At 53.5% G+C, this 27347-nt stretch overlaps 2 protein-coding genes, 1 long non-coding RNA gene and 1 pseudogene across 21 annotated transcripts in view; 2 read left to right on the forward strand and 2 right to left on the reverse strand.

Moving 5' to 3' along the window:
* Positions 1–17025, reverse strand: part of TPM3 (tropomyosin 3) — a 28003-nt gene extending 10978 nt beyond the window's left edge. For 4 of the 18 annotated variants that reach the window (XM_045455994.1, XM_045456000.1, XM_045455990.1 and 1 more), the window contains exons 1-7: positions 11363–11588; positions 4846–4979; positions 3134–3251; positions 2947–3017; positions 2225–2300; positions 827–889; positions 588–657 (exon numbers count right to left, since the gene is read on the reverse strand). In XM_045455994.1, coding sequence (XP_045311950.1) covers positions 588–657; positions 827–889; positions 2225–2300; positions 2947–3017; positions 3134–3251; positions 4846–4979; positions 11363–11494 — 664 coding nt within the window. In that variant the 5' untranslated portion in view covers positions 11495–11588. Of the gene's footprint in view, positions 1–587; positions 658–826; positions 890–1594; positions 1671–2224; positions 2301–2946; positions 3018–3133; positions 3252–4845; positions 4980–11362; positions 11666–16015; positions 16142–16811 lie in introns of those variants that run through there. The other 14 variants (XM_045455984.1, XM_045455987.1, XM_045455989.1 and 11 more) reach the window with 8 other exon arrangements.
* On the forward strand, positions 10752–13324 carry LOC123586698. The gene is made up of 2 exons (XR_006706897.1): positions 10752–11211; positions 11786–13324. It is a non-coding gene; the product is annotated as an uncharacterized LOC123586698 (long non-coding RNA).
* Positions 17026–21972: 4947 nt separating the features above from the next.
* On the reverse strand, positions 21973–27322 carry CFAP141 (cilia and flagella associated protein 141). Of its 2 annotated transcripts, XM_045456016.1 has the most exons (4): positions 27097–27322; positions 26765–26805; positions 22773–22902; positions 21973–22210 (listed from the first exon to the last, which is right to left on the reverse strand). In XM_045456016.1, the coding sequence occupies exons 1-4, from the start codon at positions 27127–27129 to the stop codon at positions 22109–22111; spliced, it is 306 nt and encodes a 101-aa protein (XP_045311972.1). In that variant the 5' UTR covers positions 27130–27322; the 3' UTR covers positions 21973–22108. The 2 variants fall into 2 exon arrangements, with proteins under 2 accessions (XP_045311972.1, XP_045311971.1); XM_045456015.1 differs by lacking the exons at positions 26765–26805; positions 27097–27322 and having other exon boundaries at positions 22773–23134.
* Positions 23514–26424, forward strand: LOC123587002 (annotated as a pseudogene).
* Positions 27323–27347: the final 25 nt, after the last annotated feature.

A 27347-nucleotide genomic window follows, 5' to 3' on the forward strand; every position in this document is an offset into this window, starting at 1 on the left:
CAGGCTGCTCCCCCAAACCCTCCCCAGGTAAGAGAATGGTGTGCTACCCAGAGCTTATGTCAGAGTTCTCAAAGCACGGCGTCCTTTCTTACAGCGCACACGGCCGCCAAAACGTGGGGACAAAGCGCATTTAGAAAGCCCCTCGGACTGGCCAGCTCTGAGACATGGACATCCCACAGCCGTGTCTCTTGGAGAGGTCGCCCACAGCTAAAGCGATGAACAGGATGGCCGAATGTAGCCGTGGGGTAATACGTGCTCTCACTGCCATCAAAGTATGGCCACCATCTCACCCCAGAGACCACCATTTCAGACCAGCCAATTGGAGGTAAATGCAGCCATGACCAGTCTCCTCCAAGAGAAGGATGCCAATTCCAGAATACTAGATAAAGTCTGACTAAAAGGAAGAGGGTGTATGTGTAAAACTCCAATCCCGGGTCTTGACCCGTTTCACCTAGCTGTGGCGCAGGACAGGGCACGGGACGTGTGCCAGGTCCCCACCGACTCCCTTTGCTGCACAGGGAAGGAGGGAAGCGGTCAACGGGCAAGGTCTTCCTCTGTAGCTCTGATCCCGCTCCCAGGCTCCATACCTTCCAAGTCATCAATCGTCTTCTCCAGCTTGGCCACTGACCTCTCGGCAAACTCAGCACGGGTCTCCGCCTGGGGAAATGTGACAGCAGACGGAGTCAGAGATGAACCAGAAGAGTTCCGTGTCTCCACCTTCTACTTGTACACCCTTCACAATCAAAGCCAGCTCGTCTAAGTCCAAGTTAGGGCCTCATACGCCTCTAAATATTTTGATTCCTTCCCTAGAATTCCCTCAGCTCACCTCCTTGAGTTTATCCGTAAGAATCTTTATCTCTTCTTCGTATTTGTCTTCCTTTTGAGAGTACTGTAAGAGAAGGTGGAATGCAAGTTTCAGAGTAGAACGTACTCACACAGACAATCCTACCACCCCATCTGCCACCACATTCCCTCTTCCAGTGAAATCCTCTCAGATTTTAGTGTGTGGTTGGCCCACGAGAAAAGAGCAAGGCCCCATTTCTGGACAAGAGATCATTAAAATCCACAAGTCAACATCCTTAAGGCCTTGATACCCTCAAATTAGAATCCTCTGGATTTTTGACCTTTAAAATGGACCTAGGCTTTGACCTTCTTCCGATCAACCCAACGAGGTCATTTTTCCTTCCTCCTGTTTAACGAGGAGGTACAGCAACACCCCAAGGCCAGCCACATGGCCGAAACAGTCCCACGTGACGCTAAAGAGGAGTCCTCTGTCTTGATCGCTTATTAGGTCTCGGATCTACTATTTGCTGACCCCACTGGTCTGCTAGAAAACTTCTGGGGACCCATGATTACTGCTATTTAGCACATCAGTATCAGCCTGAGGAGAACATGACCCCCAAGCACCTGAGACCACGAAGCGATCTGAACTAAAGCCACGAGAGCACACGGGAATTAGCGTTAATCCCGGGATGTGGATGACGAGGATGTCTCACTAGATTATGTAAGGACTGGGTTTCTCCAGTCTCTCATCAAGGGCAGGGCTGGGTGGGCCCAGGCCCCAGAGCCTGTCACTGTCACAACCAGCCCCTACCTTCTCCGCCTGAGCCTCAAGAGACTTGAGGTTGTTGGTGACATTCTTCAGCTCCTCCTCCAGCTCAGAACACTTACTGTGAATGTTTTACATACCGCAGGAGAGGAAAGGGGAAGAAGGCGAGAATAAAAAAAAAGGGAGAGAGAGACACACAGACGTGAATTGAACCTATATGTAGAGAGAGCTGGAAGGCATACGGGGAAAAGAGAAGTTCCCAGGTCACCTGAGCAAGTGTCAGCCCTCCCTCCCCCGGACCGCAGAGCCTGACAGACGCTGGGCCCTCCTGGGCTAGGACCCAGGATGTCGGACACTAATAAAACACTTGAGAAAAATCACTACAGGAACGAGGCTACCTCGGGTGGAGGTGGGAACGTATGCCCGACCCAAAGAGTCCCCCGGATCACCCCAGGGAAGGAGAGACCCTGCGCAGAGGCGTAAAGCAACTAGGAAAGAAGACATGAAAGATGGCAAGTAAGAGGAACAGAATGGAGCATTCCACGGAGAGGTGAGAAGGCACTCAACAAACCAACCAGTGGAGGGGAGGCAGCTGCAAAACAAAGAACAAAAACCAAGCCCAACGAAACCACGCCGTGCACGTAACCTCGCCGGGGGTGGGGCTAATGTTAGTACCTTTTCTTCAGCAGCACTCAGACACTTCAGGCTCTGGTCCATCAGTCTGATCTGCTCGTCCATCTCCCGGCAACGGCTGTTAGTGACGGTCACGGGGATCGCACAAGCCAGGTTGTGGGGAGGGAGAAAGGTCAAAAAGGACACAGCAAGAAAACAAGCAGCAAAACGAAAAAAAAAAATTGTTTTTCAAAAAATGGGAAGACAACACCGCCATGGACATGGTGTGTCATGTCTGGGAGGGGATGGAGAGGAGGCACAGATATATATGCATCAGCACTGACTTGTTACACAAGGCCCAGAAGGTGCCGACGGGGGAGCTCTTCATGTCTGCCCTCGCCCTGAGGCCCCCCCCAGACTGGCCACACGGTACAAAAGAGACAAATCTCGAGCCGGCATGGCCACGGCAGTGTGTCAAGGAGAAGCAGACTTCAGGTGGGAGGACCCTGTAGGGCCTGCCAGGTGACCACTCACCATCTGCTCGTTAGTCCTTATTTTCCCTCAATTTGCAAACTGCCCCTACGAGAAATAATGGAAACTCATCTGGCACCTGTCACTAGTCCAGAGTAACAAGGGCCCGTAGCCATTCTCAGGGCCTAAAAAAAGCCCACTCTCTAGGCCCTGTTTAACAAGGTGGAAGGAACACTACTTTATTCACATTAATGCGCAAGCCAAAGGGGAAGGGACCGAACGGGAGGGCAAGACTAGGGGAGCAAGATACTCACGACTCTGCCAGCTCAGCTCGTTCCTCTGTGCGTTCCAAGTCCCCCTCGATAATCACCAACTTCCGAGCCACCTACAGAAGACCCCGGACGGCCCAGTGAAGCAAAGAGGAAGCCATCTCCCTCCCCCGTGGCTCTTTTCAGAAATCCAAGGACGCTGGGGAGAAGGGGGAAACACGAGGCAGCCCACCTCTTCATACTTGCGGTCCGCCTCTTCCGCAATGTGCTTAGCTTCCTTGAGCTGGATTTCCTGGAGCTCCATCTTTTCTTCATCTTTTAGGGCTCGGTTCTCAATCACCTTCATGCCTCTGCCAAACGGTAAGGACAGACACGGCCCTGATGGGTCTGCCACCAGCTCCGCCCTCAGGGGCCCTGAATGGCACCTTTAGAAGCCGGCCCCTCTCTACCTGCCACCCAAGAACTCCCACAGCTCCCCATCTCAGTTTGTTTTCCTTAAAGCCTTTTCAAAAAAATTAGTTTTCTCTTATAAAAAAAATAACACACACTTAAGGGGCGCCCAGGTGGCTCAGTCGGTTAGGCGTCCGACTTCAGCTCAGGTCACGATCTCACAGTTGGTGAGCTGGAGCCCGCATCGGGCTCTGCACTTTCTCTCCCTCTCTCTGCCCCTCACTCACTCGCGCTCTTATTCTCTAAAATAAGTAAATAGATACATAAGTGAAAATGAAAATGATAATAATAATAATAATAATAATAATATACACTTAATACTCAAGGGTATGGTTTAAGGGCACAAAGTAAGCCCTTCCAGTCCTGCTCACCAGAGGAAAACTCTATTCATAAAGTTTCCAGAAATGTTTCACGAAGAGAAAACCCCAACAGAATGACACACTACCCTGTTGTGTACCAGGCCTTCCTCCCTTTCTAGAACTTGCACCCTGCTCTGTAATAGAGCGCACACAGCCACGCGACACGTTCTCCCAGCAGCACGATGTCAACGTATGTCCGTCCGACAGGGCATTTTTGATTCTGAAAGCCTTCGTCTGACCCCACGCATGTCAGCACACACCTTTGTTCTGGTTTCCCCCACAGCGGCAAGAAGGCAACTGACTATATGCAACAAAGGTGAGCTGTGATTTGGTTCCCAACCCTGGGCACACATAAAAATCATCAGACCAACTTTAAAAACATCAACACCCAGGGGGCGCTGGGGGGGCTCAGCTGGTCTAAGCGTCTGCCTTCAGCTCAGGTCATTATCTCACTGTTCGTGAGTTCAAGACCGGCATTGGGCTCTTTGCTGTCTGCGCAGAGCCTGCTTCAGATCCTCTGTCCCCCACCCCCACCCCCCACTGCTTGTGCTCTCTCTTTCTCTCACTCTTTCTCAATATAAATAAATAAACTTAAAAAAAAAAAACAAAAAACAAAAAATCTAAACACCGTCACCACCACCCACACCCCTCTCACGATGGGCTCTAACTGAACTGGGGCATAGCTCCAGGCACTGCAGTATTTTTAACTCCCCAACGGTCCCCACCCCTCACCCCCATGATTCGAACGGTGAGGCCAAGGTTAAGAAAGCTTATTCAGCACCGATCGCTGGGCTCCAGAATTCTCCAGTCCAGAATTTCGGACTCTGAGATCAGGGGAGGGACGGAGAGTCTGCCTGAATTTTCACCCAGCGCCAGGTGCTGTTGGGCGGGGACCTCACTTGGAGAACCACTGCTTTAGGGGAACTCGTCTCACAAATAAGGCCACGATCCACTAAGTGGAGGCCATCCTGGTGGCCCTCTTTAACAACCGTTAGATCAACTTATAGGGTAACACCAACTGCAAAAGGTCACGGAGTCCAGGGAACCCTCACTCTGTCTTGAAGTGGAATGCACTGACTTGAGTGTTGCAGGTCCCTTGCACCCCATGCCCCACCCCGCAGGCTCCCCTACTCACCTCTCGCTCTCGTCAGCGGCTTTCTCGGCTTCCTCCAGTTTTTGCAGGGCAGTGGCCAGGCGCTCCTGGGCCCGGTCCAGCTCCTCTTCCACCAGCTGGATCCTGCGGTTCAAGGAGGCCACCTCAGCCTCAGCCTGCGTTCGAGTGAGAATGGACAGAAGGAGGACTGAGACTGGGGCTGAGCGCCAAGCAGAAGGCAGGGTCCGATGCGGCAACACCTGTCCCAGCGCAGACACGGACGCCATGCACACACGCCCATCTCCCCCTTTCCCACCAGCTGACTTCGGTGCACTCCACAGGAAGAGTGGTTTAGAACACAGTTCCCTGCCCAGCCCAGTGCCACATAGCACCGCCTCCCTTCTGGACTTGGGTCAAGTTCCTGAGCACACTGGTATCAGGAAAGGTGTCTGGCGAAGGGCTCCTCCCGCCTGAGCTCGGGCGTCCTGCCCTCTCTGCAGTCTGCTTTCAAGTGTCTTGTAAAGTGGAAAAATCAGAAGGAATTCGGATTATCTATTAATTTGCTGAAGTCAAATTGTTAACCCTCCAATGACCTTATTCTAATACACCAGGGGACTCACTAGCCAAGAGAACGTTTTTCAGAATAACGGTCCGGACCAGAACGCAAAAGGATGCAACGCTGGGCTCCCCACCCCACCCCCAATCCCTGCAACCTGCTCCCCACCCCCCACCTTTTCAAAGGTGACACCAAGGAGCTCTTCTAACTAAAACTACCTGCCTGACATACAAAGAGCGGGGGAGGAGGGGCGGCGCAGAAGAGAATGCTTCCTCCGTGTCCACACGGACTCCTGCAGATTTCTGAACTGTGACTCCCTTCTACTGCCACGGTCATCCCTCAGCCTCAGCCTCCTCCCGGCTGCTGTCAGTCCTCTCCCTGACTGCAGCCCTCACGAAGGCCCGGCCAGAACGCAAGCCGCCCCATGCTTCCTCCTTGGCAGTGGAGTAAGAAACGGGGAAAGGAGGCAGCCTGCGTGTAGATGAACTCCGCTGGCAGAAAAGCCCCCCTGTCGTGACTGCCTTTCTCGTCCCTACGCCTTTCCTGGTGGCAAGCACACCGACTGCCTCAGCCACGCAAGGCCTCCACCTGCTCTGCATGCTACCCAGTTCAGATGCTTATCCAAGCGCTGGGTTAACATGATCTCTCTCCTACAGTCCAGATTGTGCCTGAATTCCATTACCCTGATTTCCTCCTGGCAGTCAGGGGTGGGAGCAGCCACAGAAATAATCTGGGTCACCAGCCCCTATGGGGAGGGATACAGCCCAAAAGACTCCTGTTAAGAGTCAGCTTATTAACAAAAATTTCCAAACACAAACATGGGAGATTCCAAGTCCTGTAGGGTCTGGAGCTATATAACCACCAACCCACAGAAGAAAAGTTCCGAGTCCACATAAGCTGAAGTTACCAAGAACCCGTTTGTGTCTCTAACTATACCATTCAAAATACCACAAAGACAAGTATTCCCTGATCCTGTTTCCTCCAGGAAAACAGATGTCTCTTCGGACACATTTCACCTCACAAGTCCAAAAAGGTCAACGACTCAAGATAACAAGAACAAGTCAAGCTATCAGGCAAGGCCAATAAATCACGGCCGGTGCAATGATTTACCCCGTCTCCCTCCGTCGAACGCCTAGGACTATAAAAAAAGAATTGAACCAGATTTGGAGGAAGCTCATAAAATCTAAGTCTCCATCCAGCTCACCAGTAGTTCCCAAATGGAGAAGATAACAGACTACGGGGGCAGGGTGTACAGTTTCCATGACAACAATCTGGCAGGCGGTTTCTCCCACGAATCAGCAATTACAATAGAATTCTTCGCAAGGCTGAAGAGGGAGGAGAAGGCACCTCTTGGTGCCCTCCTGAGAGCAAGAGCACGCACACACACACTGACACACACTGACGGAGCCTATATCAAATGCAGAACCTGCCACGGGGTGTCCCCACCAAAGCTTCAGAGACCCTGGGGGGGGGGGTGCACGCCAGTCACTGTTCTCTTTCCGCTCCTCCTACAGAAGATCAGTTCTCTTTACAAAGAAACAGAAGTTTGCAGGATCAAGATCTAGGACTATGTCTAAGGGAATAAGGGAGGACTTTTCCTTCAAGCCAGAACCTACGCACAACACCCATCCCTTCATCCCTTCCGGGTCAATCAAGTCCCGCAAGACACTGGGTGGGACGGACGGGCTTCTGCAAACCAGAACAGGAAACATTAAACCTTGTGCTATTCTAATTACCCAAGGGTTAGCACGTCCAGATGTGGTTTTGAACTTTCAGCCCATCCACCTCTGCCCAGCCTGGGGGATAGACTCTGAGGTCTTTCCTTCAGGTAATAACAGGATCCTCCACACCACACGGGGCGCCTGGGTGGCTCAGTCGGTTAAGCACCCGCCTCCGGCTTAGGTCATGATCTGGCCGTTCGTGGGTTCAAGCCCCACGTCAGGCTCTGGGCAGACGGCTCGGAGCCTGGAGCCTGCTTCGGATTCTGTGTCTCCCTCTCTCTCTGCTCCTCCCCCACTTGCATTCTGTCTTTCTCTGTCTCTCAAAGGTGAATAAATGTTAGAAGAACAAAAAGAAGAAGGGGGAGGAGGAGGAGGCTGGCCACAGCTTCAGCTGTGAAAAGAGTGTGGCTTAAGTGCCACCTACCATCCTGCAAACAGAAGAGATTCCCCAGGCGCGCCACACACCTCAAGGCAAGGAAGTGCTGGGGCGCTGGTGCTCGGAGGCAAATCAGGGCCAAGGACAGAAGGGGATTAGCCTAAATCTGGCATTCTGCCACTCTGGGGTTTCTCTTTTTAGACAAAAGCCACAGATGAAATTTTGATCAAAGGAAACCAGTAATGGAAAAGTGAGGCCCAAAGTGAGGCTTGGGCCTGTGAAGAAAGGAGTACTCCGGGGTTCACGGTGTCCACACAAGTGTATCTACCCAGGGTGACACTGTGTCCTTAGGGACTTTAAAGTCACGGGGGGGGGGGGGGGGGGGGGGCAGGTGTGAGGAAGGGAGCAGAGCTATCTGCCACAGAGTAAACAAAGGTGGAGACTCCAGAGCAAAGGGCTGTTTGCCTCGCCCCAGGAGTGTGTGCGCCAGCCAACCGGAGGGAAAGAGAAAGGTAATCAGCAGGAAAGTAAACCTAAACCAAAGAAAGGTGATAAAGCCTGTTGCTGGGTCCACCCGACCCAGCAAAAGGAGAGCCACACAACAGGCGTTCCAATCCCCCCAGAGACTAGAAATGGGGAATAGGGCCAAAAGCCTGTGTGTTTGTTTTTTTTTAAGTTTTGCTTTTATTTATTTTGAAAGAGAGAGAGAGACACACACGTGCGTGCACATGAATGGGGGGTGGAGGGTGGGGGGGAGGGGGAGGGAGGGAGACAGAGAATGAAAATGAATCCCAAGAAGGCTCTGGCTGTCAGCATACAGCCCGATGTGGGCCGAAGTCAGACGCTTAACCAACTGAGCCACCCAAACCCAGACGCCCCAAAACCTGCTGTTTTAAAGCTCACTCGCTTCTTCAATAGTGTTTCTCAATTTTTCAGACCAGAAAAAAGGAGGGAAATACCAGAGTAAGTTAGGAGAGAGAGGTATTAAAAACAAGTAAGGTGAACTGTATGTAAACTTAAAAATGGTTAAAATAGGGGCGCCTGGGTGGCTCAGTCAGTTAAGCATCCGACTTCGGCTCAGGTCACGATCTCACAGTTTTTAAGTTCGAGCCCCGCGTCAGGCTCTGTGCTGACAGCTCAGAGCCATTTTGGATTCTATGTCTATGTCTCCCTCTCTCTCTGACCCTGCCCTGCTCACGCTCTGTCTCTCTCTCTCTCAAAAATAAACATTTAAAAAATGGTTAAAATAGTAAATGTTATGTTATGTGTGTTGTTACCACCATCAAAAACAAAACAAACAGGTAAGGAAAAAGGATGCATTTGAACATTATGTTTATGCCCCCTATTTAAGTTTAGCAAGAATTGCAAAGGAGGTTCAAAACCGAAAGTATACCTGCCATGATGCTACACTGTGAAAGGTCAGTCTCCAGACTAACAGCAGAAAAGAAAGGCGGCTCCCAGAACAGCTGCAGTCTCAGCTCTGGACTCACCCAGCTTCCCAACAAAGAGCGAAGGGTCACACAAAGCAACCAGAAAAATAATTAAGTGATGATCCCACAAACAGCATGAGATACCATCAGGGAGTGCCCAGCTTCCAGCTCCAGAGGAAGGAGGCGGCTGCCAAACCCACACTCCAGAACGCCTGAGAGGGTAACAGGCAAAGCCCAAGCACCCCTCCCTCCTCAGGAGGAGTTCAAAGTTCACCAGAGCAGAAAGCCAAACGGTTAAGCTCCCTCGAGCTGGGGAACAGAAAGAAGAAACTGGTTTCATCAACCTTCAACTATCACCCTACTTCCCCATCTGAAGACTTCCTCACTAGACCTCAACTCAGTAAGCAAACCCGGCAGGCGCTGAGGAAGGAACCTTAAGGAACGTCTGGAGCTGCTCACTGCTCTGGAAGACCAGGGGAAAACTGAGGCCAAGTTCTCCTGCGAGGAATCCGGCCGGGAGAGGGGAGGGGCGAAGGGGCGTCACCCACCCTAGAACTATCCCCAGGGTGCCCACACTTCAATGTTGAGCCAACACTCTGCAGCTCAACACATGGCCAGTTCTTTAAAAGCCACCCTGCCTTCTTTAAGGGGATCTAGTCTCCAGAACAAAGGAGACGAGAAGTGTCACTAGCCATAGAGTCACCCAGCCAGTCCATCTCACTTGAATTGATAATTAGAAGCTACTCACACTGGGACACCTGGATGGCTCAGTCAGTCTCTTGATTTCAGCTCAGGTCATGATCTCACGGTTGGGGAGTTCGAGCCCTACATCGAGCTCCACACTGACAGTGTGAATCCTGCTTGGGATTCTCCCTCTCTCCCTCTCTGTGCTCCTCCCTTGTGGGCACACTCGCTCTCTCTCTCTCAAAATACGTAAAATAAACTTAAAAATATATATCACGAACATGGGGGAAATCCCCTGAGAAAAAGACGACAGAGAAGACAAGACCCCAGCATTTCTACGCCCAGGTAGAAAAACAAGAGCATTCTAACAATCTCCCACTCTCCCCCCAAAACAGTAATTCTCAGCCACTTCCCAGAGGAGCAGCCAGGGAAAAACAAAAAACAAAAAACAAAAACAAAAACAAAACCTGACCAGGCAAGAGAACAACAAGGAATACCAACAAACCACAGAAGTTCCTCATAAGGTCTTCAAATTTTAGCAACACTTACTTTTCTCTCCAGCCTCAAGATTCTCCAAAACCAAGCCAGGAGATCAGTTCCACCCACTAGCCTGTACCCTAGACCCTGGAAAGTCCTGTGGCTTACTAAAATTACTGGCCCTCCTCTAAGCAGAAAGCAGTTTCGAGAATCACCATTCATTTCATCAACATTTTATGTTCCAACTTCCAGCTAAGCCAATATTATCTTTAATAAAAAGAGACACCGTGGCGGGTAACTGGGAAACAACAGAGCGTCACTGGAGGCTCCTTGGAACTCATTATTTTGTCTGCACGAACCACACTGCCGAGGTCAACCAGAAACCTTGACAGAAATTGGCACTCAATCCGAGTCTCGGCCACACCAACTGGCTTATCAGCTGCGCTTGGAAGAAGTGCTCTTAACCGGCTGGGCCTGCACTGATTACACTTCAGCAATAAAGGCCAGAATCCTGCAGAAGTCCCCGCCTTCCAGGTCGTCAGGGGTAGGGCCAGGCGAGTTTTGTGGGCTCGCACATTTGCACTAACATGGTGAGTGAGGTACCAACTCCTCCTGGGCGGCTTCGCGGCGGTTGACACAGTGGGTTTAGCAGTTGCCCCCACAAAAGGAAAGAGCCCCAGGCCGGAGGATGGGAGGCGGTGCTGTGGCCTTAACCTCCTCCAGGGAGGGCACCGCGCTTCCTCTCAGCCGACTGCAGCCTCATTTCCTGAGCTGGAGGAGGGAGCGGAAAGGCTGCCAGCAGGCCAGGCCGGGGGCTTTCCGGCGGTTCCCACCCCCACCCCCACCCCTGCACAGTAAGTCGGCCCTGCCCCTCCCAGGCCAGAGCAGCACCCACCTACTCTCCCCCCCTTGGGCCGGAAACCTCTAACGAGAGCGAATTCCCCCCCCCACCACCCCGCCCTTCACCGAGGAGTGGGGGAGGGAGAGGCCGCTGAGCCCCTCCCCTGGCCGCGCCAGCCTCCGAAGGACTGAATGAATGAGCGGGGAGACAGGAGGAGGAGGAAAACCACTTTCCAGGCCCCGCGAGGCTCAGTTCCTTCAAAGGTCAAGCCGGCTCACCCGAGCGCCCAGTTCCCCCTTCGTCCGCCTCAGGTCCAGCCGCGGGTGAGCCCCACCCATCCGCCGGGCTCCAACCTCATCTCCGAGTCAGCCGGCGCCCGCGGCCCGCGCTCCGCCGCGAAACCAAGGGGCCCCCCTTCGGGGTCCCAGCCGCTGCAGCGCCCGCTCCCCCTCGCGCGCCTCGCCCTCTCCGTACCTGCTCCCGTGCCCGCCTTTCCCCCTCCACTTCCCGCTGCAGGCGCTCGGCCCTCTCCTCTGCGTCATCGGCTTGCTGCTGCAGAACCTGGATCTTGCGCTTCACCGCCTCGATGGTGGTGATCCCGGCCATGGTGCCCACCCAGCCCCTGCTCGCTCTCGGCTTCCTGCCTCCTCCGCTCGGCGCTGCAGCCGCTTCTCACCCCCACTTCCGCCTGCTCCTCCCTGAAATACCGGAACTCGCCCACCCGCCCGGATGTGGCGTCACCGCCGCGCCCTGCCGCGACAGACCCCGGGCGGGCGGCCCTCGGCGCGAGCGCGGGGCGGGGCCTTTCCCAGCCCAGCAAAGGGGGGCGGGGCAGCGCCGGGCGCGGGCTACCATGGCAACCGGAAGGCGCGCCACAGGCCGCCCTCTGCCCCGCAGCAGGTCCGCCGGGCCGCGCGGCGTCCGCCTTCCCCGCGCACCCGACGCCGCCCCGGCTTCCACCCACCGCACACAGGCTCCAAACTCGGGTGCCGGGACAGGCCAGGGCTTGCTGGGCCCCAGCCTCCGAAGAGCCCGGCTCTGCAGCCTCCGCTCCGCTCCGGGTGGGCCCAGGTAGGTTCTCTCCCACCCTAACCCACCGCCTGAAAGTCAAGGCAGGGAATTCCGGGGGTGAGGGAAAAGGCCAGGATGGCGGACTTCTCGTTTCCTTGGCATCGGTACGGATCTCGTCCTTCCCCCGTCACCTTGGAGGGTCACTGTGCACCAGCGATTCACCGACCTGCCAGGCCTTCCGAACCTTGAGTAATTTAGGTATGGTAATCAGTCGTCACATTTCTCTGTGCAGGTGAGAAAGATTTTATCACGAAGGAGTCCTCTCTTACAGATCACTGTTCCCAGACCCTTTGTGCAACAGCCACGTGAGTGCCTAGCAAACGTCCTGTGGAACCGAGCCTCTGTTCGGTGATAACTAAACAGTTGCACTGCCACTTCTACCTTCAGGCGCCCTGAGTTAGAAACCGCCTCCCAGTCCCTGCCACGTGGGACTTCTGGAAGCACAATAGTAAAGAGACTTGAAAATTTTACCTCCTGTTCTCTCCTACTTGTTTGTACTGTACGCCTGCCTTCCCTGTAAGCCATCATATCAAATGTGTCCTCTGCTGCGACTCTCTTTTCCCCTCAAAATTATGGTGCGGAGCAGGACTCAGGATTAAGACTCCTGATCCCTGAAATGACTGGTACGTAAGACAGGTGCTGCCCTCAACGCCTGGTTCTGAAGACACTCCCTCCAGAGGCTTCCTCTTCCTATTTCCTTTTAGAAATACTGAGCAATGAGCTGTTTAGAGGAAACAATTCAAACAGTAAGTAATTTGCTTGGTAGAGTACGCTGTGTACTGTTTTTTCCCTCCTGGAACTGGGAAGGAAGAACAGGGAGTAAACTCTACCCTGATGGCCTAAGAGTTTTTCCAGCTCTTCTCGGAGAAGTCTGGTCAGAGAGAAGATGGAAACAGAAGCGAGACTTTGGCATCTGGGTGATGATCAGCAGGGGGCGCTGTTTACCTCCCTTTGCCCTAGTGAAGCGGCCGGCGCCCTCAACGCAGACCAACCCAAGGCTGCTCAGAGCACCGCTGTATTCCTGAGTCTGGTAGATGTGAACAGATAATCTTCTCTTGATCCAGGGAAACAGGTGGATTGACTCCTGATACCCTTTAAAGGCATGATGGACGGGCAGCAAAGGGCCCAGTGCTAATGTTGTCCTGGTGACCAACAATACAACAATGTATCAGCAGGTGTAAGTGTCCATCCCCCACCCCTCTCACGTCTGGTCTTACTCTTTGTCCTAACCTTGCACTCCTCTTTCCCCTTGCTTTACCCTAATGAGCTGCTGACTTCCCCTCGGGTTGAGAAGCCCTTACACACGTGAATGTTCTTACTGCCATTGAACTGTACCCTTAGAAGTGGTTAAAATGGCAAACGTGATGTATGCTTTGTTACAATTTTTTGAAAACGATTTCAGACAATTCAGGGATGAAAAGGTGAAGCTTGTACTGACCTTGCCATACCCTTGCCCTTTTCTTTCTTCAAGCAATCCAGCAAATCCTGTGCTTTCCAGAAAAGCTGCTCAGATCACCAGAACTCCCCGTGTGAACATGCAGTCGTTGACTCCCTCCACTCCCTCTCCTGCCCTTATATCCACATCAGAGTAATCTGCTCTGTTAGCCTCGAGGGTAGGAGCTGAGCTGTGAACTTCCCGGGACACTTGCACTGGACGCGCACCCTCCCCCCGAAGATGCAGACATCATGTTGCTGGTGACTCTGACCCTTGCTCTCTGCTTTAAACCTATTGCTTCCTCCTTATTCAGCACTTTTTCCAATTCCTAGAAACGCTTCACTTTCCTTCTCTCATTCTTTGAGGCCGAAATCCCCCAACTTTTTCTGGGAAAGGCCAGACAGGACAGTTTTTCTGGCTTTGCAGGCCACAGGGTGTGTTGACCTCCATGGGACAAAGCCTGTAGATGATATGCAAGCGAATGGGCATGGTGTCGTTCCAGTAAAACTGGACAAAACGGGGCTGTGACAGGATTTAGCTCACAGGTAGAAGGTTGCTAACCCCAGCTCTGAGAAAAAAAAAACCTTTCTTCCTGCTTCCTTCCTAGCCTAACGTATTTCTGCCTGCTGCTCACAGCCTTCCTCCCCCACTTCTTGGCCTCGGGCACACCTCTGAGGGTACTCGCTGACTTGTAGGGAAAGCTAACAGGGGGAGAGAAGTTCAACAAGTTTTTCTACCCACATACTACATATTGAAATGGGTTTTGGTGGGTTCCTATATAAACATGAGTAACTTCTTTCGAGTGAATATACTGAACCCACCTGTTTGGGTGGGGGATGACAGTGCTTGTCTGTACATGTGCAACAGCGTAGGACAGACAGAATTCATCCCCAGGAAATTCCTTTATCTTCCCAGTGAAATAGGGGTATCATCTAGAGCCTCTGTGTTTCTCTCTCCCAAGATCGAAGGTTAGACTTGTGTGTTCTTTCCTTGCTCCTGGACACACCTCCTCCAACCCACATACCTGCCGCTTTAGCCTTAGACTCTCCAGGAGAGTCGTCACCCAACATCTCATAAAACTCCCCTTAACCCGACACTGCCAGTTTGCGAAAACTTCTGTCCCTATGAGCCAGAGAGATCATCTATCCGTCTAGACCCGGAACCTTGGTCAGGTAGTTCCAACAGGCCATCAAGCATCTGCCCAAACCTCTGGAGGTAACCTGTGTTTTCTGCAGTTTTCCAAGAAGGAAGAATTAATAGTTTGCAGCGGACTAAACTCTTGGAAACGACAAATATGTATAACGTATATGATCCTCTTTGTATCTCTGACCTCTGGCAGGATACGTTCAACAGCCGTCGTTACGTTACCTGGCCACTGCAGGTGGCAGAGTGCCAAAGGGGAGATGATGGGCCTGAGAGCAAAGAGGCCAAACTTGAGGGTCTGGAAACATCTGCGAATGACCCACTCTGTCTCTCTATTTTCCAAAACCAGGTGCTCCTGGGGCACCTGGGTGGCTCAGTCGGTTAAGTGTCTGACTTCCACTCAGGTCGTGATCTCGCGTTTGCGAGTTCAAGCCCCACATCGGGCTCTGTGCTGACAGCTTAGAGCCTGGAGCCTGCTTCAGATTCTGTGTCTCCCTTTCTCTCTGCTCCTCCCCCGTTCACGCTCTGTCTCTCCCAAAAATAAATAAACATTAAAAAAAGTATATGTGCTCCTAAAAATATGTGTATGTGTGGGTATATACATACATACATACATATATATATATATGCTCCTATTTTCCTATTAACTCTGTGCTAAGAATTGACTGTATTTCCATCAATCCCACACTTTCTTTTGTTGCTGTTATGTCACTTTTCTTCCAAACATCTTTCCTTTGTCGCCTCTCATTTACTGTTGTGCTAAAGCTTTAAGCTTGAGGGTAAATGGAAGTAGGTGGTGACGGGATAAACATGAAGTGGAAAAAAACAATTTATTTCATGTTCAGATGGAAACATTGAACCCAACTGCAGAGAAGCTGAGTGAGTGAGTCATTGCCACAGAGTAAGGTCTGGTGACCCCTTTTCCCCTGTAAGACTCCTTGTCGCTACCCAGCCCGTCGTGAGCAATGCTTGCTGTGGTGTCTCCGTGGCATAAGGCCAGGTGCCCACAGTGGCCCAGATAAATAAACCCATAGAGGGCCAGGGTCATTGTGACCTCTTTTGTCCCATTGTGAAATCTGAGCTGGCTCTGCTGGGCAGTTGAGAGATGAGAGTTTCCCTATTAATATCCATATCTACGTGCCAGGGCTTGGACACAAAAGCGAGGGATGTGGCATGGGGGAGGAGGTGGGAAAAGTGACAGCAGTCTGGACCTGGAGACCCCTCCCTTTGTCTGGGTCCTGGGAAACATAATGAAGTTCCTGGGTTGAGGATGAGACAAAAATGAGACATTTACGAACAAATGAACATGCCATTAGGAGGGTATGTCAGCATGTGATTGTGTGCCAAAATGCACGCGAGCATCTATTTCTACACTCTGAATCCACAAGTATGTATGCGTCCAAGCGTGGGGTTTCGTCCTATCGACGTGGCGCTCTGCACATGCGGATTAACCCACCTTCCGACTCTGTCATACGTACGTCAGCAGCCTTCTTCTCTGCCAGCTCCAGCTTCTCCTGGGCGTCCTTCAGAGCTTCAGAGTACTTGTCCAGCTCATCCTCTGTCCCTTTCAGCTTCTTCTGCATGGCCGCCAGCTCGTCCTCCAGCTGCAGAAGCCCCACGAGGCACATACAATGGAGCAGGCCCAGACCGGGGGCTCCCAAGCCCTGACAGGCCCCTGTGCTCGTTCCCAAAGAGACCTACTCTCTCCCTAGCCGCTTCCAGCCAACTGCCCTAGGAGTTATGCCTTGACCTGTGACCCTGGGATCTCTGACCTTAAGATGACCAAGCCATGGTGGGTATTCATCCAAGACCCTGGGGTGGTAAGGGTGTAGGTGCCTGTGACTCAAGACTGGCTCAGTCGGTAGAGCCATGTGACTCTTAATCTCGGGGTTATAAGTTCGAGACCCACGTTGGGTGTAGAGATGACTTAAAAGTAAAATCTTCAAAAAAGATCAAGGGAAAAGAGATCCTGTGTGCCCAGCCCCCACATTTTCCTCCAGAAATTGGGTTCTCCCAGAACATGATCCACCCCATTTAGATCTGGCAGGCACACCAGGGCTCAGAGGGGGCTGCTGGATTTCCCAAGGTCACACAGGCGCTCTGGAGCCGAGACGCTGGATGTCCCCTGCCTATCCGGTGCGGCTGGGGAAGAAGAGAGTCCCTCCCACCCAACGAACAAGCTGGGCTGGTGGGCACTGCCTCTCCCACGAGAGCCCTCTCCCATCTCACAGTCTTGCTCGCCAGCAGGCAAGAGAGAGCGGGGCCAGCACCCACCTGCTTGCTTCTCTCTTCTGCCTGCTTTTGCTCCGCTTCAGCTTGCTCTGCCCGGTCCAGAGCATTCTCCTTGTCCAGCTTCAACATCTGCATCTTTTTCTTGATGGCCTCCATCATGAGCTGTGGCTGTTGGCGAGCTCGCCTGTGAAGCCTGGAGAACTGGAGGCCGGGGCAGGAGAGGAGGGCAGCTGGCTGAGTGACTAGGCGGCCCCCAGGCTCGAGCCTTTTTATCTCTGCTCACGGCTCCACCTCTTGTTCCCAATATGGTCTTTCCAGCTCCTTCCATCCCATTATTGTTCTCCCTGGGGGAGCGCAGGGTGAGATACTTTGATGGACTGACATCACCAGCAAAGAAAAATTGGGGAACAGCTGAGGCTGATTTTAGACAATGGAAAGTGGGGGAGGGGAGAGGTTCTCCCTGACCCTGGCACGTTCCACCCTCTGGGCAGCTCTGTGGGTGTTTTAAAAGAACAAGGGGAGGGGAGAACACTGAAATACAGGAGGGTACTTTGGCAATTCTAGGAGCGTAGCTTTCACCCAGAGGGTCCTAGTTGCCCTTCCGTTTCCCCATCACCCTCACCCCCCTCTGTGTTGGATGCTGGTCAAAGTCCGCTGGTTGAGTTTTTACCTTTTGATTCCCAGCATTCAGGGAGCTTGAGCAACAGTGAAAAAGGAGAGGTCACTCGTGATGATCCCTGACAATTCCCCCGGATCCCCAGATCAAATTACTGTGCTATTTCAAGAGTCTCTAATTGGCAGGGAGACATCATTCCTCCCCATTAAGAGCCACAGGGACACAGTAAGTGGTGACCATCGGTCCCTGGAAGGTCCTCCCAGAGCTTCAAGTGAGGTGGGGGAGAGAAGCAGGGGAGGATCAGAGTAATCTGGGTGGGACCATGCCCTCTGTTTGCCCACAGTGGTCTTTAGGTAGAGCTTTCATACCCACGCTGACCAAGCACTGTGCTGCTCTCCACTCTTGTCCTCTGCTCTCTCCTTACCCAACCTACCGCCATCCACACATCACAGTCCTCATCGCTGCCAGCTCTGTTCCCCCTGGCTCGACTCCAGGCCATGTTCATTCCTCCACTTGGAGCCTGTTACTGACAGGTGGCAATTGATCCCAGTACACCAGTGCCACACAATCTGAGAATATGCCAGGGGAGAGGTGGGCACTGTTCAAGGTGACCAGAGCTATCAGAGAGGACTATGAATGTGTCTAATTAGTCATATGTCAAGGAAAGATGGCTAGCGTTAATACTAAGCCCCAGCAGTGGGTTAACTGAGACACCCACCAGGGCACGGGGCCAAACTAGAGTCTACTCTTGAGGTCTTCCAGTCACTAGAGGTAGATGGGCAGATAGGCTATCAATTGACTCTTGAAGGGAAGCAGAGAAACCAGAGACCCTCGCTGCAGGACTAGTGAACAAGAGAGTCCCAGGGCCAGGAAGCAGCAGTTAATAAGGGTGGGGGCAGTACTGAATAAGGAGGAAAAAAATACAAGGACAGAAGATCACAGCTACATCCCTTCCAGTAAAAGGGAAAGATGCGGGACGAACTGAAACTCCAGTTCCTGCTCTTGTACTCCCGCACTAGCTCTCCAGCCTAAGAGTGAGACCCACGTAGGTTGCAGCCACCGGTGTTCCAAAGGGACCCTGGAGATAAGCGGTTCGGTAAAGGGGCCCCGGAGGTTGATGCCAAATTGCCCACTGCTGTAAGAATATGTTTGATATTTAGTTGGTTCCTAATTAAACAACCCAATATCAAACATATCACACAGAAGCCGGCAGGAGAGTTTTGGTGGTCGTCTGCCTTCCTCCCCTCCAGCCACCAAGCTTGCCTACGTGGAGAGCCACCTCCTTGGGGAAGGACGCTGACCCCCGCTCTTTGCCTCCCAAGACAGCTGGCTCTCACTCGTCTGCCCTTCGTGCTGTCCCTGTATCAGCTCCTCTCCCACCAGCGCCTGGCCTTTGCTGGATCACGTTGGCCCAGACCAGGAAGCCTGTCTGGCAGGGCTCCACATCCGGACACCTATCCTCTCCAAGGGCTCCCACACAGAGCTTCTCGCCCTGACGTCGCGCCCATGGCACTGAAGGCCGGCCCAGCCACCTGCCCTCCCCAGCCTCCTTCCCACTGCCCTGAGGCTTTCCGGGGGAGGGCCTTTTGGGGGGGGGGTGCTTGTACACCCTGCTTTACCTTTCGAACGGAACTCCTAACCCGCCAGACTGCCGAGGGCCTTTCAGCCCACAGCATCCTGGAGTCCTCCCGCTCTGAAGTACTACAGAGAAGTGGCCATGAGAAACTTCCAGCGTGCTTCCTCCATCATCTTGTTCCTTCTCCCCTTCTCCCCATGTCTTCCAGGCACCCTCAAAGTCACCCTTGGGTGTCCGGAAGAGGTGAGGGACCTGTGCCCCTGGCGGGCTCCAGCCTGGGCTCCGCAGAAGGTATATGGCCTGCCCTGCCTGGCAGAACTGAGACGAAGACTTTAGGAGATCAAGGGCGGAGCGCCTCTGCCAGGAAGAAGCCCACAGGCCTTGGTGCTCTTCTCCCAGCGTCTTCCCTCACAGGGGGCCAGCCTGGCTCCCCGCCGGGGGGGGGGGTTTCTTCTGAGGAGGATCAGGTCTGTTGACCGTCATGCGGCAGGCGGGTGTGTCTCCGCTGTGGCAGAACGGAGCCCGAGTTATAGCTGCGGCGGGTGGCCGTGCGGGGGTGGGCGGGGGTGCCCCGCTTCAGCCCCAGGCCTGTTCCGTGTGTCCGTGTTCCCATTAGTCCGGATTCCCACCCCACCCTGCCCCGCACATATACCCGCTCCACAGTGCCCTTGATCTAGATCAATAGCTTGTCCAAAGCCCCGGTCGATGCCCGTTGCGCGCCTCCGGCCCTCCAGGGGAAGGCTGACAAGGGGGCGCGCAGCCCCGCGCTCACCCTGTGGTGGCGCTTCGTGTCCTCGCTCCCCGTGGCTCTTACTGGGGGGGCGGGGGGTGTGTGTAATGGTTGCTCTCGGGACCACCAGCCTCACCCTCACCCCCATGTTCAGCGACCTTCTCTGGGAGCCTCACCTGCCCTGGTGGACCAGAGGCTAGGAAGCGACAGGAGCGAAAAGCACCTCGTGTTTGGGGACATGGAAGTAGAAGAGGAGCAGTTCTCTCAGAAGGAGACTGACCTCGGGGCTTGATTAGGCAGGCCTCAGGTGGCCCCGATACAAGGGACCTGACTCTCCTGGCGGTGCCTCCCGCGTGGCCATCTCGAACCAGGCCGGACCCTCTGGGGCTGGAGGTGGAGAAGGTGCCAGCCCCAGAAGGAAAAGGGGCTGGCTGGGTGGCTACGGCCCGGGGAAACAGCTGATGTGATCAGAGCAGACAGAGCAGGCGGGGGGAGGGGGGGGTCACAGGAGATGGGAGGGGGGCAGCCTGCCAATACCGGAGCCAGCCGGGCTCTGACAAGCCCTGGGGAGAGAGGCCAAGGTCAGGGACCAAGGCAGAAGGGGTGGGGTGTTGTGTGGGTCCCAGTAAGAAGAATGAGGAGGAGTAAAGGGGCTGCTGCAGGAGTCGGGGGTGGCTGGGGAGCAGCCAGGCAACAGAGAGGAGGGGAGAAGGGAAAAAACTCTCCAGGGGGCAGGAAAACACTATGGCTCACCATTTATTGGACCTTATGCACCACCTCTCTGCAAAGTGCTTCATTTCATCCCCACAGCAATCCAGGGAGGTAGGCATTATCTCCAGTTTACAAACAAGGAGCTGGGACCCAGAAAGTTAAGGTAACTGGCCCAAAGCCACGCAGGCAGGCAGTGACAGAGGCAGGATTCAAACCCAGATCTGCTATGCTCTGGGGCCAGGCTCTCCTGGACAATGTACACAGCAGGGCCCACTGGGAGGCGGCTGTGGGCAGATGAAAGACCGGGGGGGGGGGGGGGCGGGGGGGTCCCCCGCAGGGTCAGAGACCCAGCCTCAGGCTGCAGGTCAAATCCAGGCCGCATGCGCCTGCTTCTGTCCCTCGTAATGTGTCACCTTGCCTTCCTCCCCTGTCCACGCCTGCCTCCCAGCCCGTGAGCCCCATGCCTTGTTGGCTACAGGAACTCGTGAGTCATTGACTTAGAGATGCTCGGGAAGCAGGGCTGTTGGAGGTGAGGACGAATGGGTGCATGGGGGCACAGACACAGGCGCGGGGTGAAGTGGCATCTCGGGTGCATGGGGGTGGCCGGGGTGTGGCGAGGGGCTTGTGAACGGCCAGGGTCACAGTGAAACCTGAGAGAGAAAAGGGAGGACACCGGCTGTGTGCCAAGCACTAGGCTTGCTCGCTATGAAATTTTATTTAATCCTCATAATGATCCTATGAGATGGGCATCACTGTCCCCGTTTTCAGAAGAGGAAACTGAGGCTCAGAGAAGTAACTTACACAAGCTGACAATTAAGAGGCACCAGACTTAGAACCCACACCTGACTCCAAAGCCCACACCCTTCTCCATACCTGCTGTCTCTCTGTGCCCATCGGTGGGGCGTGCAGGGAGAAAAGGAGGGGGCTCTGGTGTCGGAGGGGAGAAATGCCCACTGAGGGTCGGAGCCAGACGGGGGGAGGGGGTGGCGGCAGGACGGGGAGACCAGAGGTGTGCAGCGCACACAGCCGCACGGAGCAGAGGGCAGGACAAGCTCCATGCGGACAGGACAAGTGGCCAACGAGGATGCTGACAGCAGGTGAGAGGACCGGGAAGTTGTTCCGGCCTGGCGGTGACAGTTTGTCCTGGCACCTGTTACCGGCTGCACAACGGGGGTCTCTCTGGCTTGTGATGTCATTTTATGCAAAGCAGATCTTCATAAGTAAGGTTCTCTGTGGCCTACAGATGCATGTGACCAACCAGTACCTTTTAGAATTCTTGAGAATCTGAAGGCCGTGAGATTGTACACGCTCGGAGCAGCTTCACATAAATCGCTGCTCCTTACGTCCTTATAGCTGCCTCACCCCTCATTGCACTGGAGTTTGGAACCCTGTCAATTTGCAGAGGTGGGAATTCGGGTCCAGAGGAAAGAGACCTGTCCCAGGTCTCATCATGGGACCCCAGGCCTCCTGCCAGCCAAGCGCCACGGCACCCATGGGGGAACAGCCACACTCAGAGCTATTTGTCCAGGAAGACGGAAAAGACGAGAGGAAGTGAGATCGGAGAGGCAAGTGAGCAAAACCCAGGAAGCTGTTTTAAGATCACGGGTACAGCTAAACACTTTTGCAACCGATAGGGATTCAGGGCCGTAGAACGAGCCATATGTCTGCCTTCGAGCCGTTAAGAGCCAGCTTTGTTTTGGGCGCCGTCAGAGTCTCTCCACGTAAAATGCTCTGCCCGTCAGATTCAGTTCCTGCTGGTACTGCTGATGCTCCTGTTCAAGCAGCTGGTGCAGGGCCGCTCGACGGGCCTGGCGGGGGGGGGGGGGGGGGGAGGAGGGCAGAACAGAGTGTGACGTTAGGCTGGCCCCTTTCCTCGTTCTCCCGCGATGGCAGTCCAGCGTGCGTCCTCCTGGCTTTGGACTTAGCTGTGCCGCAAAGCTAGGCGGTAGCATCGAGGCTGCGCACTGCAGGGGAAGCCCACGCAAGTCTTTCTCCGTGGATGAAACGCCACGTTCGGCAATTACTTGCTGAGAACACCATGAACCGTGACCTCTGCCAGGCACCGGGACACACAGATGGCGACCTGCTGGCGACCGGGTTCTCCCGGGAGAGAGGGGCTCTGAGAGGCAGGTGCTGGGCACGGACGCGAGGGGAGCGAGGACGAGTCCGCGCCCCAGGACTGGAGGCCGGGTCACCTGCAGCTGGACGCGAAGAGCCACTTGACGAGACCCGGTACTGCTCTAGTGTGATGCTGAAAACCTCAGAGGCAGATACACTGGGCAAGCACTGGCAGCAGTGAAGAGCTTGGGACTCCGGCGGACTCTGCAGGGCAGTGAGGGTGAGGCTTCGGTCACCCTTGCGAGAACTCACCATCAGCAGCTGCTTGTTGGCCAGTGCCAACTCCTGTCCCCTGGTGTCCTGCATCCTTAGGGCAGCATACAGCTTTCTCCTCTGGCCCAGCGGCGTCTGCCACATACAGTGGGTGTGTGAATTCTGCCACCTGCCCCAGGTACAGAGGAAGGAGCTGACTGGCTCAGTTAGGAGTGGTGACACAAACCCCATCACCGGAACCTCTGTGCCCATGTCAGAACACGGCCAGCTCCTTGAAGGGTAACTAGAACTAAGAACCTAGTATGCGTTGAATACACAGGCCGCTGAATCGTCATAACCGTGCGTCAGAGATACTAATTTTGCACGGCACACACGGAAACAAAGTTCAGGTGAGTCGCCTGAGGTCACTTAATGGCAGACCTGGGTATCAAAATCCAGTCTAAAAATTAATACCTTCCGTTACACCATGATTCTCATCCTTAGCTAGACAACATTCTGCAGTCATTTAAGGTTTTTTAATTCATGAGAGATATGTGCATTTCTCTCCCCCCACCTCTTTCACACGTGTCCTCTGCTCAGATAACCCTTGAGTTTTATTTATTTTTTTTTAAGATTTTTAAGTAATCTCTACACACAACGTGGGGTCAAACTCACAACCCCAAGATCAAGAGTCACACGCTTCGGGGCGCCTGGGTGGCTCAGTCGGTTAAGCGTCCAACTCTTGGTTTCGGCTCAGGTCACGATCTCATGGTTTGTGGGATTTTCTCTCTCCTTCAGTCTCTCTCAAAATAAATAAATAATAATTAAAAAAAAAAAAAAGACTCTCATATACTAAATGAGAGTTGCAATCATGCTCTAAGTGCCTGTCTCACTGCCCTCGCTGCTCCCAGAGCCGTGACCCAGTGGCTGCCAGTGTCGCTGCCTCTGGGGGCGGGGGGGGGGGGGGCTGTGCCGCCTGGGGTCCTGTGGGCAAGATGCCCCAGCAGGAGCCGATGACCCCCGTGGTGTCTGGCAACAAAGGAACTTCTGCCTTCCCTGAATCAGGAAACCTTTCACATGGGTGGGGCCATCCCTGGAGCGGTGGGCACAGCATGTGAAGAGCTGAAGTTATCAGCTCCCCCAGGAGTCCCGCAGTGCTGACAACACACCCGGGGGGAGGGTCCTCATGCCCTGCTGCCACCCAGACCTGGACATCCAGGGTGACATCTGCCTGGACATCCTCAAGGACAAGCGGTCTGCCCTATATGACATCAGCACCATCCCGCTGCCCACCCAGGGCCTGTGAGAACTCAACACCGACAGTCCTTTGAGCACACGCGCTGCTGAGCCTGGAGAAACCCCCACAGCCTTTAACAAGTATCTGCAAGAAAGCTGCTCAAAGCTGGTCCTTAGCCAAGAACCCGGACTGTGTAGCCTCTGTATGTTATCTTTCTTATTTTTTATGTTTATTTTTGAGAGAGAGAGAGAGAGAGAGCGAGCGCATGAGAGGGAGGAAGGGCAGAGAGATGGGGGACAGAGGATCTGAAGCAGGCTCCAGGCTCTGAGCTGTCAGCACAAAGCCCCACGTGGGGCTTGAACTCATGAACTACAAGGTGATGAACTGAGTTGAAGTCGGACACTTAACCAACTGAGCCACCCAGGTGCCCCTAGGATTGTGTATCTTAAGCTGTGGGGTCACTTTGGTTTAAGTCTCTGGTTGAGCCCTTGTGGTGATGAATATAGTACACAAATACATTGGGCTTAAAAAAAAATTGGGGGGGGGGTGGTGGCACCTGGCTAGCCCGGTGGAGCACGTGACTTGATCTTGGGTTCCTGAGTTCAAAACTCATGCTGGGTGTACAGACTACTTAAAAAGAAAATCCTGGGGCACCTGGGTAGCTCACTGGGTTGAGTCCGACTCTTGATTGCGGCTCAGGTCGCGATCTCACGGTTTGGGGGTTCGACCTCGGTGCGACTCTGCACTGACAGCGTGGAGCCTGGCCGGGATTCTCTCTCCCTCTCTCTCTGCCCTACTGCATGTGCTCACTCTCTCTCGGGATAAACAAAAAAATATATATATACACCAAATGAAAACTGAAAGCTTTGTTCTTCTGCCCCAGTTCTCAAAGTTACCAGTTTGTGTATTTTTCCAGAAAGTTTTTCTATCATATACTAGGAAGTATATATATATATTTTTTTCAACATTTATTTATTTTGGGGACAGAGAGACAGAGCATGAACGGGGGAGGGGCAGAGAGAGAGGGAGACACAGAATCGGAAACAGGCTCCAGGCTCTGAGCCATCAGCCCAGAGCCCGACGCGGGGCTCGAACTCACGGACCGCGAGATCGTGACCTGGCTGAAGTCGGACGCTTAACCGACTGCGCCACCCAGGCGCCCCGGAAGTATATTTTTTTATTACCACGCACTCATTCGTTAGAAGTAGTTACCAGTTGGACTTTCCTATCAACACATACACACTTGCTTCATTCTGTGTAAAGGCTGCCTAGTATTTTCATATCATCACTTAACGAGGTAGGCTGTTCCTACTTTCTAAAATGTAAAGTAATCTCTCCACCCAACACGCGGCCGCAACGCAAGACCCCGAGATCAAGAGTCACTTGCCCTTCGACTAAGCGCACCAGGTGCCCTGGTTTACTTTTGTAAACAATGCTGTCCAGAATGCTGTTTATGTATGTTCTAGAGCCTTTGCAGGCATATATATGCAAGGTCAACTCCCTAGGAGTACAGCTGCCACTTCTAAGGACATGTGAATTTTGAGATCTTAAGTTTTGACAGATTTCATCAAACTTACCTTTGTTTTTGTTTATGTTGTAAAAATATTTTTTTGAAGAACTGATCATGTTTGACTATTTTAATTTTTTAAATGTTTATTTTTGAGACAGGGAGAGAGGGAGACATACAGAGTGTGAGTGGAGGAGGGCCAGAGAAAGAGGGAGATAGAATGTGAAGCAGGCTCCAGGCTCTGAGCTCTCAGCACAGAGCCCAAGGCAGGGCTCAAACTCACCAACTGTGAGGTCATGACCTGAGCCGAAGTCTGATGCTTGACCGACTGAGCCACCCAGGCGTCTCTAAAAATATATATATATATATTTTTTTAACGTTTTTTAATTTATTTTTGAGACAGGGAGAGACAGAGCATGAACGGGGGAGGGGCAGAGAGAGCGGGAGACACAGAATCAGAAGCGGGCTCCAGGCTCTGAGCCATCAGCCCAGAGCCCGACGCGGGGCTCGAACTCACGGACCGCGAGATCGTGACCTGGCTGAAGTCGGACGCTTAACCGACTGCGCCACCCAGGCGCCCCTCTAAAAATATTTTTAATTTCTATTTGTTTTTGAGAGAGAGTTGGGGACAGAGGATCCAAAGTGGGCTCTGGGCTGACAACACAGAGCCCGATGCGGGGCTCGATGTCACAAACCGTTAGGTCATGACCCGAGCCAAAATCAGGAGTCAGACCCTTAACGGACTGAGCCACCCAGGCACCCCCATCAGACTGTGTTTGTAAAAAGGCTGCATCAATCTGGACTCTCACTAAAATTGTATGCATTTTTGCCACCTCACATCCTTGCCAGCTCTGGGCATAACCACCTGTTAAACCTTAAAAACCAGGCTTATCCTCCCCAATCCCAGACCACGCGGTGACGTCTTCTGGGTTGAGGTCCGGACGTGTTTTACAAAGCTCCCCAGGTGAAGACACAGAGCCCAGTCTCGTCATTCGCTCATTCAACAAATACGGCGCACCTATCACGCGATTGATACAACAAACACTTGCATTCTTCTTAAAAAAAAACAACAACAACAACAAAAACTCGCTCCAATTCTCCCTGGGAGGATGGGAAGAAAGGGACAGTAAAGCCATCTGGGTGGCACGGGGAGCGAGCTCGAGTGAGCACTGGGAGGCCGGTCCATGCTGCGGCCTCGGGAGCCCCGGAGGGCAAAGCAGGTCTGCGAGGTGGCCAGGGGGGTGGGGAGGACACGAGGGTGCAGGGGTCAAGCTGAGGGGAAAGGGAAAGGACAGAAGCAGGAATTACCTGTCGACCACCTTCTTAAATCCCAGGACCCTTTGAAAACTCTGCAAGAGAAGTGAGTTGCTGATCCGCCTCTGGCTGGCACCCCATCCCCAGCACCCTCCCCTCAGTCCAGAGCCCTGTCCCCAGCACCCTCCTGGAGGGGGCTCATGGGCCTTTCCTGAGAGAGAAGTGAGGGCACTGGGTCCACAAAGTGCGCAGGGAGCAGCCGGTGTGGAACCACCCATAGTCTCCTGCTGTTCCCACCCGCTCACCTCAGGGCACCTCAGGAAACCAGAGGGTCACCCATCTGGGAAGTTCGTCCGGCCCCGCCCCACCCCCCCAGCTCTGCACACCTCTTCTACTTTCGTGGTCTTTCCCACAGACATGTCCACACGCTTGCGGGACACCGGCCCAGGACACAAGCAGGCTCTTGTCTCTGTATCATCCAGTCACCCAGGTTTCAGGAGTCATGGCAACACGTCTGCCTCAAACAATGACCCCAGGTCTGCGACCTGATTGGTCACCTGGCCTGTTGCCCTGGAGACCAGAAGCGAGTTCCAGTTCTCAGGCTATTCTAGGAGCAAAGACCAGAGCCCCAATTTTA

This window comes from Leopardus geoffroyi, chromosome C3 (genome assembly GCF_018350155.1).
Source record: "Leopardus geoffroyi isolate Oge1 chromosome C3, O.geoffroyi_Oge1_pat1.0, whole genome shotgun sequence".
NCBI lineage: Eukaryota > Metazoa > Chordata > Mammalia > Carnivora > Felidae > Leopardus > Leopardus geoffroyi.

Excerpts from the sequence above, each read along its gene's own strand:
- CFAP141 (XM_045456015.1), bottom strand. The coding sequence starts at position 22,985 with ATGGGCACAGAGGTTCCGGTGATGGGGTTTGTGTCACCACTCCTAACT. Across the intron at positions 22,211-22,772 it reads CCAACAAGCAGCTGCTGATG|GCCCGTCGAGCGGCCCTGCA; the intron begins GTGAGTTCTCGC and ends CCCCCCCGCCAG.